Source organism: Myotis yumanensis, unplaced genomic scaffold, assembly GCF_028538775.1.
Source record: "Myotis yumanensis isolate MYYU_CA2020_CCGP unplaced genomic scaffold, mMyoYum1.0.hap1 SCAF_1, whole genome shotgun sequence".
Taxonomy (NCBI): Eukaryota; Metazoa; Chordata; class Mammalia; order Chiroptera; family Vespertilionidae; genus Myotis; species Myotis yumanensis.
Window position 1 is genome coordinate 153,710,203 of NW_027223752.1, and position 10,690 is coordinate 153,720,892.

The 10,690-nt window shown below is 37.6% G+C and overlaps 1 protein-coding gene across 2 annotated transcripts in view; it reads left to right on the top strand.

Annotated features, from left to right (window-relative positions):
• AIMP1 (aminoacyl tRNA synthetase complex interacting multifunctional protein 1) overlaps nucleotides 1–4,383 on the top strand; it is a 30,738-nt gene extending 26,355 nt beyond the window's left edge. For both annotated transcript variants that reach the window (XM_070433374.1, XM_070433380.1), the window contains exon 7: nucleotides 4,136–4,383. In XM_070433374.1, coding sequence (XP_070289475.1) covers nucleotides 4,136–4,302 — 167 coding nt within the window. In that variant the 3' untranslated portion in view covers nucleotides 4,303–4,383. The remainder of the gene's footprint in view (nucleotides 1–4,135) is intronic.
• Nucleotides 4,384–10,690: the final 6,307 nt, after the last annotated feature.

Consider the following 10,690-nt stretch of genomic DNA (forward strand, 5'->3'; position numbering starts at 1 on the left):
TAAGAACAGGCCTAAATATTTGCCTTCATTATTGCAAGATCATTCCTATCAAACCACCAAACCACTTTCCCCTGCTGATTAGCTTTGTCAAATTAATTGACCCCTACTTGCCAAGTTATACTTTAGTTTTTGTGCAATAGTTACAATTATGGTAGTTCAAAAACTCCACTTATCAAACATAAATTAAGTTATTACTAGGCTTTTAATGGCTGTGGTAGATATCAAAGAGAAGCTGGTGATTTATGAGCATTTTATACAAAAGAATGGCCCAATTAAAATGAAATCTCTGGTTCTTATTCTAGACTTGTGAATGCCTGGGACTCTGGAATTTGTATTTATTGCTTTTTGTAGGTTTTAATGCTGAGAAGGTGGTCATAGCTTTTTACATCTGTACAAACTCATCTTGAAATAGTTCCTATTCCCTATGCGTTTTGTTTAAAATTAGTTGGCCTAAAATAATCTCTGAATGATTAGTTCTCTTACAATATATGTAATCATTTCCAAATGGTGATTATTGGCATGTGTTTAGCAGTTTCAGAGGCTCTGTACTTTTTAGCTTGAAGAATTTTTATTGATATCATCACTTACCTTCTTCGCATAGCCATGCCAAATGGGGGAGGGGGGTAAAAAAGGGAAGAAAATTAGAAAAATAAGATTTAGAAGAAGGATATAACACAGGAATGATGGAAGACTTCTTTGGAAAATACAGTTCATTAAAAAAATTGTTTAAAATATTAGAAATGTTTTTCATCATTAAACTTTCCAGCTAGCTTTATACCCTACCGAATAGTATTTTGTTCAGAAGCATACTCAATAAGCCAGGAGGTTAACACTGCATTCAAGATTTTCCACTCTGATTTATATTCAGTGATCATAATGTGACAGGTTTTAATAATAATCTCAAATTTTTGTTTCATTTATTGATTTATTAAAATCTAGAAACTACATTCAGAGTATTCAGGTATTGAGTCTTGTTTGTTAAAAGACAACAGTTAAGCTTTGGAGGTTCCTCTTATTAGTTTCTAGTTTATTTTTAGTTCAAATCATTATTACTTGAAAATTATTAGTCTTCTATAAGAAGTTTAAACCTTTCAGATCTTGGCTCCACAAATGGTCAGTGACCTGGGAACCTTTCTGAGTCCCAGCTTTTTCATTTATAAGAAGATGGTTTTTTGTTTTGTTTGTTTTTAAGAAGTGGTTTTTGTTTTTTGTTTTTTTAATTTATTGATTTTTTTTTTTTTTTTTTTACAAAAAGGAAGGGATAGAGAGTTAGAAACATCGATAAGAGAGAAACATCGATCAGCTGCCTCCTGCACACCCCCTACTGGGGATGTGCCCTAAGCCAAGGTACATGCCCTTGATCAGAATCGAACCTGGGGCCTTTCAAGTCCGCAGGCCGACGCTCTATCTATTTTTAATGGTATCTATGTCATATGTGTTTTGTGAGGTTTAACTTTTGAAACACTTAGCTACCTGCCTTTTTTTTTTAAGTTCTTAGTTGTAACTTTTGGACCTTAATTTCCTCACCTATAAATTGATTATAATTAATCATTTTATATGCTTTATTGAGATAGTTAAGTAAATACAGTAGGTCCTCGGGTTACGTCGGAGATCCGTTCCTATGGCGATTTTCGATCTCTCTGTAAGTCGGAACCCACCTACCTACATAAGCACCTATGTCACTCACATGGAGCACATACACAGCAGTAACGAAATGAAACTAAAAAAAAAATTAAAAGAAAGATAACAATTTCTGACCTTTACTTGTGGTAAATAAATAATAAAAAGCATAAAGCACATATGTACATATGTTGAAATGACAGAACATTTTTTTTTATAAATACTGTATATGGGAGATGGCGACATAACCACAAAATGACGTATGTCAAGTCTGACGTAACTGGAGGACTGCCTGTAAATGTAAAACAGTGCAGTGACTGCCACATACATAGTAAGCATGATATGTGCTAAGTATTATTATGAATATTATTTTCTATACATTTCAAGAAGCTTAATTTTCTGCAGTACCACAGCTTTTTGTACTTGGGGCTTACATCTGCATTCAGCAAGAAGTTACTACACAATCTGTGCTCTTCATAAGAAGCATTTACACAAATCTGGGACACTCTGCTTCTTAAATTAATTCTTCATCAGTTAGTGAGCATCTCTTGTGTGGGGACGAGGGGGATTCAGGGTTAGTACCCAGGCCTCCCTCAACAGTATTTCTGCCTCCAGCTTTTCAGAATTCTGGAATGCTCACTTCTCCACATGATTTGTGCACAAGCAAAATAAGATTTTGCTCTTAGACTAGGAATGGCTTAGAAACAAAAAAAAATAAAAATCTTATACTTTATATAGTCTTATTTTGTCCTATTCTGTTTATTAATAATAATGTCCAATCTAGTGGTCTTAAAGAACTAAGAGAAATCCTCACTTTTATAGTCAGTCTTTCAGTTTCAGTTGCATTGCATGTTCTTTTAATGTGAAAACGTCATTCAGTTAAATCTGTCATCTTTGAAAACCTGCATATCAGAGGACATTTTCGTGTGTTCTTGCCAGTTTCGTGGCAGTTTATGAAGAGCTAATAAAAGAACAAAGCTACCATGGCCAACCAATTTGCTCAGTTTTGTTATTCCTATATAAGTATGAATAGAGAATAAACACTAGATAATAATAAGATGTAATAAAGTTATAAAATAAAATTAGTTCCAGTACTGTTTAAAAAGATTCTCTTTAAAGTAATTCCCAGAAATTTCAACTTGGGAGTTAGTTAAAAAAAAAGATCTAGAAAGTTATATTTCTATGATTACTAAATTGTACTTCAGTAATATATTTTTATTACCTCCAGGAAAATCCTTTTTCATTTGAAGCTAATGCTTAAGAGATACGTTACTTTTCAAAAATTGTTTCTTGAACTGAGTCTTCATTCCAAATGCTATTGAATATCCTAGATATTAAAATGCTGTTATATTAAACTTTGTTCTCTACTTCCTTATCATTGATTAAATGGAGAGTTGCTTGGTATATTGGTTTTCTTTAAGCCTAGGCAGATATATTCTACAGTTTGACTTTTCTTGATCATAAACTTTATAGTGTGAGTTATTATAAAGAGGGGATGGGGCATTCCTATGTCAGAATGCTGTTTCTTTCCTAAAGCATAGTTTATTATATTAGGAAGCAAGTGCTCTACTAGCACAACAAAAGTTTTGGTGTCAAATCCTGACTTCACTTGTTCATTGTATGATTTATCCTCTCTGAGCCCCAGTTTCTCTGTATTTGAAATCAGAGTAAGTGTTGTGTGAATTGCATGCAACAGCATATATTCCTGGTTTTTAGAAAATGCTAGTCCTTGTCTCTTTATTATCCCTCTGCCTCTTTCCATCTCACCAAATGGAATGGGCAGCAAGTGAAACCCAAGGTAGTTATATTGAGCTAGATAATCCCAACATGTAAGCCATGCTCCTAGTATTTATAAGAAATCTTTATTTATTTATTTTTTAAATATATTTTATTGATTTTTTACAGAGAGGGAAGGAGAGAGATAGAGAGTTAGAAACATCGATGAGAGAGAAACATTGATCAGCTGCCTCCTGCACATCTCCCACTGGGGATGTGCCCGCAACCCAGGTACATGCCCTTGACCGGAATCGAACCTGGGACCTTTCAGTCCGCAGGCCGACGCTCTATCCACTGAGCCAAACTGGTTTCAGCTATAAGAAATCTTTAATCACTATAGCAATGATCTAGACATTTATTTTGTATAATGAAACATATAGTAAAACATATACTGCTTCTGCCACATGTAAAAATATAACATGAAATTATGCTCTCATTGCTTCACAGTTTTTAAGAGTATCTTATATTTTTAAATTTGTGGAATAAATATATTAAGGTATGTTACTTGCAAAATTTAAGAGTGAAAAATAAGATCTTCAATATTTGTAAGGAAATGACAAAATATATTTTACCAGGCAAGAATATAAATTGCTTACATCATAAAAATAAATGTTAACAGTAAATGCTAAAATTCTAATCAGGTCTAAAGATCAGAAAGTAGTGCCAAGACAATACACTAGAAATGTCCATGGACGATTTATTAATATATTAGTTATATAATTTTATTTTTCCCCAACAGGAGAGCCTGACAAGGAGCTGAATCCTAAGAAGAAGATTTGGGAGCAGATCCAGCCTGATCTTTACACCAATGATAAGTGTGTGGCCACATACAAAGGAGCTCCCTTTGAGGTGAAAGGGAAGGGAGTGTGTAGGGCTCAAACTATGACCAACAGTGGAATAAAATAAAATTACATCAAAATACTTCAGTTACTGAAATGCATTGGAAAAAACTTTGATGCCAATAAAAAGAAATATATTTGTCACTTATGCCTAAAATATAACTGCCTCATTTTTGTGTTATTTGTCTTCTAGACTGGACTAGTCTGTTACCGAGTATATATTGTTTTCAATTGATTGGAGAAGCACTGTATTTTTACCTATGATTTTTGACCCTTTGTAATGTAGGGAGGAAATGCCCTATGTTTTTTGGTGATTTATTTTTTAGCAGGGTTATTGAGGTGAGCAGATTTTTTCTTTATGCATTTTTAGATAACTTGAACTAGATTAGCATTTAGTTTCTTATAGGCACATGATACGTGAAATTTCAAGTCCTTGGATTTTTAGTATACTGTGTATCTGTGCTACAAATGTCCTCTCCTCTTAAAAAATGACAAGTTAGAAGTTGTGTAAGGTTTAACGACTAATCATATTACAATAATATTGAAAATGAACAAGTGTTGATTCTTGAGAGCCAAACATCATAAAAGCTAGGAGACATGGCATTTGAACATTATTGCTATTTCTTGCCAAAGTAACCCAAACTTGTATATTTAAGGCAATTTTTTAAAAAAGACTGAAATTTCCAACTGTGTGTTGAACTTTTCTTTTCATTGAGCAAAGTAAGTGGTAATAAATTTTGACTATGAATCATAAACACATTGCGAAGTGTTGCCAGTATAGTTTCCAATAATTGACCGTAAAAGCAGCAGTCTGTTTTTTTACTCTAGCTGACCTAAAGATTCCTTGGGTATCTAATAAAACATTATTTATAGCTCTTTATCTTTAGAAGAGCATTTAAGATTGATAAAGTTTGCTTTTTCATGAACCATCACTGTCCATATATTAAAAGAAATGTCAGCCAAAAACTTAATATACATTAACTTATCAATTGCCTATTTTCATTCGCCTTCTAGATATTCTAGGAACAATGAAAATTTTAGAATCATTAGCTTCAAGTTCATCAGCCTTGAGATAATGACTGGTGATTTGGGCTGCCAAAAACAGAAATGCATCTATGAAGGTAGAAAAGTCTGTTCTAGCACTGTTATTTATGCCTCCAATAAGGAGAAGCAAAAACAAAAATTTTACAACAACCCTGCATGCCAGGTTATAAAAGGTATAAGTAAAATTCATTTATTTAAGTCCATGGAGTTCTGGTAGGCGAGGACACGTAATAGAATTTGATCTTTCTGAAAAACTGTTTATTAGCAGAGCATCATTAGCATATGTTGATAACTAAACACAAATGAGTTTTTAAAGTTATTTTGTACTCAAGATCTATTATTTTTGGAATAAAGAAAGTGGCAAAGTATTTTGTGATTCTGTATTTTCTAACTTAATTACAACAAATTTATTTAAATAATTCTAATATAATTTATAACTAATTCTTCAAGTTACATAAAAGCATTACTCAATTAAGTTATCAATTTAGCTCCATTCAGTAGTTGTTTTTTAAAATGTTTTTTTTTTTTATTGGTTTCAGAGAGAGGAAGGGAGAGGGAGAAAGATAGAAACATCAATGATGAGAGAGAATCATTGATTGGCTGCCGGCTGCCTGCTGCCTAATAGGGATCAAGCCTGCAACCCAGGAACTGAACCATGAACCTCCTAGTTCATGGATCGATGCTCAACCATTGAGCCACACCGGCCGGGCTATTCAGTCTTTATTTTTAAAGAAAACTTAATTTTGTTTTATTTGTATTGTTGGGATGAGAGAGCTCTTATGGAATCAACAACAAAAAAATGGTTGGTGAGCTCTTATAGAATCAACAACAAAAAATGGTTTTAACAGTAGGACATAGTGTTAGTCACAGGCTAAACAGTTAGTGCCTCTTGACATCTGTTTCTGTGTTGCAAACTAAACCAGAACAAATCTGACCTTACCCCAATACTTTCTCATCCAGGTTGGCCCACTATCATACATGAATATTGGAAGTACTAACTTTTCTTATATTTACAAATTCCATGTATTTTATTTTATTATTTTGAGATGAATCTTTTTCAGGACATGTTGATTTTAATATAAACATTGGAAACATTTTTTTCTACCTTGTTTCTAAGCCCATCAGACAGATTGGTGTCACTTTTTTAAGATAATGTAAATTCCCATTTAGACTATTTACAAAATATTCAAAGTAATTTATGGAAGTTTAATTGGAAACATGTCATCAGAATAGAAGGTATGGCCCTAGCCAGTTTTGCTTAGTGGATAGAGGGTTAGCCTGTGGACTGAAAGGTCCCGGGTTCGATACCCATCAACGGCACATGCCCAGGTTTTGGGCTCGATCCCCAGTAGGGGGCGTACAGGAGGCAGCCAATCAGTGATTCTCTAAAATCAATAAAAGATATATTAAAAAACAAAACAAAAAAAAGCTAGAATGTATGGATAGGGCCTCGTAGAACAACATTAATGAGTTTATCCAGGTCCCAGTGTCTGAGCCTTAGCATTTCAGGCCCCAAAATCTGCATTTGTAGATGATGAGAAATCCATGGAGCCTAGTATTACTGGTTTTGAGGCCAGATTTCCTGGCTCTACAACTTAACTGCCTGTGTGACCTTGTGTAATTGTTCAGCCTCTATACCTTACTTCCCTCATGTGTAACATGGGTATAAATAATAACATATTTACCTCGTAGAGTTGTGAAGATTGTGTAAGTTAGTATCCCTATAGTACTTAAAACAATGCCAGTAATATAATAGATGCACATTATGTTGATATGAGTTTATGATAGTGATGTTCTTTTCCAGAAACAAGTGTTTTGGAAACATTTCCTGAGAAATTGAGTTCTTTTTAAAAAAAATATATTTTATTGATTTTTTTTACAGAGAGGAAGGGAGAGGGATAGAGAGTTAGAAACATTGATGAGAGAGAAGCATCGATCAGCTGCCTCCTGCACACCTCCTACTGGGGATGTGCCCACAACCAAGGTACATGCCCTTGACCGGAATCGAACCTGGGATCCTTCAGTCCACAGGCTGAGCCAAACCGGTTAGGGCGAACAGAGTGTCTTAAGGAATATTACATATAGGTTGTGACCCTGTCTTTCCCAACAGACCTGATGGTTCCTGTACACCAGATGTAATATCTCTTCCTTGATAGAGATGTTCATTACTAAAACTTTCTCTGCACTCCCACTGAAATTCATTTTTTAGACCTTTAGATGCCAGCCAGCCCTATTCATTGATGTTCTTTCACTGGTTTAATATTGATAAAAGTCTAAAATAGATTTGTATTTTTTTTGACTAGCAAGACAGTATTTTTAACTGTTGTGTTTAACACAAATAGAAGCACTCATATTTTCAAGTTTTTGGTGGGTGAGGGAGCACCTCCCTATTGCTTATAATAGGGGCATTAAAGGAGTATAAGTACACCTCCTCAATTTTCCAGGGAAATTATATATTGTACCTTTAAAAATGTAGAAATATCAAAAGTGAACAATATGAACTATGTACTTTAGCTACCTAAATTCTGACAAAAGTCCTGGTTCTAAGTGCTGTGCAATGGTGTGAAAACTAACTTTATTACCATGGTACAAAATAAAAGCTAGTTACTTAACCTTAAGTAACTCAACTTGCTTTTTTGTGGAGGAAGCTTTGCCCTTTAAATTTTTAGTTAAGAAATAACTATGCCCTTTCCTCACAAAAGTTAGGGTGATATATTAATATCTGTCTAGAGTCACGAATTTTATTTTATAATTATTAAGATATTTAATGCTGCCCTAACTGGTTTGGTTCAGTAGATAGAGCGTCAGCCTGTGGACTGAAGGGTCCCAGGTTCAATTCCGGTCAAGGGCATGTACCTTGGTTGCGGGCACGTCCCCAGTGGGGGGTGTGCAGGAGGCAGCTAATCGATATTTCTCTCTCATCAATGTTTCTAACTCTGTATCCCTCTCCCTTCCTCTCTGTAAAAAACTCAATAAAATATATTTTTAAAAAAAGAAACAAAAACAGTAAATATTATTTATTAAAAAGATATTTAATGCTTTATAGCTAATAAAATACTTTCACAAGCCTTACCAATTTCTTAATTCCCTAGAGGTGTACCAGCCATTTCACCCCAAAGAATCAACAGAAAAGTTAAATAAATGCCTGTGCTAAGATAAAATTAGCTGACCCTAGATCTTCCAATTCTTGCTAATTCTGTGTTCTTCTCCATTACAATACACTTGGTTCCATGTCAGTTAGTCACATGGTTTCTTTTCTGTGAATGAAAAGTTAAACTTTTGTTTAAACTGTGGGGAAAGATAGTGATAAAAAGAAAACCTAAGCTCTGGTAGTTCATGTAAGGAGAGTATGGTAGCTTCTTCAGTGGAATATTTAAGGGATTCTCCAGGAAGTCATGAAATCATTAAATATTCTTGGAAGTCATTACAAAGAGAATTGATCAGATTTTTGTTGTTGGGTTTTTTTTGTTTGTTTGTTTTTTGCTGCTGAAGTTCTTAGGAAGAATTACTTGGCAAAACCAGGCTGTTGCTGCTGGCAGCAGTTGCCTTTCTAAAGAGGCACATGCCTTGATTCTTTGAATTGTGTACTGTTGAGGGCACTGCTCCTGTAATGACAATTCATCCCAACATATGAGGGAAGGCACTAAGTTATTTATAGATAATAGATAGATAGATAGATAGATAGATAGGCAGATATTTTAACCAGGAACAACTCTTTTCAGTTAATACCCAATTTGCAGTCCTACTTGGATAACAACCCTGAAATCTATCTATATATATAAAACCCTAATATGCAAATAGACCGAACAGCTGAACAGCCGGTCGATATGACGTGTGCTGACCACCAAGGGGCACGCGCAGAACATGGCGGGCATTGGCAGCAGGCGGCAGAGTGTGGAACATGGTGGGTGTTGGCTGTGGTGGGATGGTGGAGCAGGTGAGGGGGGCACCAGACCATGGTGGGGCACCAGTCTCTGTCATCGGGGCAAGCCTCTGGTGGTTACTGCAAATTCTTTGCTCCCATGCGCTGCAGTCCTGCCAGGCATTCACACCTGGTGCTGGCGCTGGCCCTGCTCGCACCCACTGCTGGTGCCTGGCGCCAGTCCCTAGGGCTTGGCACCGTCAGCGTGTGGGAGCGGCAAATGCTGGCCCTGATCACCCCTGAGGACTTCTCCACTTCCCCCTGCTCCTGGGGGGATTGGGACAGCAGCCGCTACTCACATCTGCTGACGGCGCCAGTCCTGCTGGTGCCCACTGTTGGCGCCAACCCCAATCACTCTGCGCCATCAGCAGGTGCGAGTGGGGCCGGCACAGTCAGTGTGTAGGAATGGCGGCAGCGGGAGCGGGGCTGCCTGCAGACGGGACTGGGGGCCGTGGCGGGAGGGGCCCAGTGGGGGAGTGGAGGATGGGCTGAGACCCACCTGTGTGCCCACCACAGCCTCACAGCCCACAGTTCCTTTCAAGGTGCACAAATTCGTTCACTGGGCCTCTAGTATATATATAAAAGCCTAAGTGACTGTTAGGACCAAACGACCAGAATGTCTGGTTGACCAGTCGCTATGAGCACACTGACCACCAGCAGGCAGATGCTCAATGCAGGAGCTGCCCCCTGGTGGTCAGTATGCTCCCACAGCCAACCCCCTGCAGCCAGCTGGTGGCATCAGTGTCCAGCGTCCATTCCTTCTGTGCCCGGCCCACCAACTATCACCTCCTCTCCTGACCCCACTGGTGGTGGACTCAGCCCCTTTCCCAGGGGGGCCAAGGGTTGGCTTCCTTTATGCGGCTGGTGGCTAACCTCCCACACCCTGTCCTCCTGGCCAGCAGGCCCCAATTGGCCCTCCAACCGATTGACCCAGCCCTGATCAGCCCTGATCACCAGCCAGGCCTAGGGACTCCACGCTTGCACGAATTCATGTACCGGGCCTCTAGTTTGTAATAATAATGAAAAGAAGGATACAATAGGTCCTTGGGTTATGTCAGAGATCCGTTCCTATGACGCGACTTAACGTGATTTTTGCTGTAAGTCGGAACCCACCTACAGAAGCACCTCCATCACACACATGGAGCACATACACAGCAGTAATGAAGTGAAAAAAAAAAAATAAAAGATATCAATTCCTGACCTTTACTTGTGGTAAATAAATAATAAAAAACATAAAGCACATATGTACATATGTCAAAATGATGGAACTTTTTTTTTTTTATAAATAAACTAGAGGCCCGGTGCACCAAAATTAGTGCACTCGGGTGGGGGGGAGGGGGTCCCTTAGCCTGGCCTGTGCCCTCTTGCAGTCGGACCCCTCAGGGGATGACCACAGGCCCGCTCCCCGGGGGATTGGGCCTAAGATGGCAATCAGACATCCCTCTGGCAGCCCAACAGTCCTCAGGGGATGTCCACTTGCCAGCGGGGA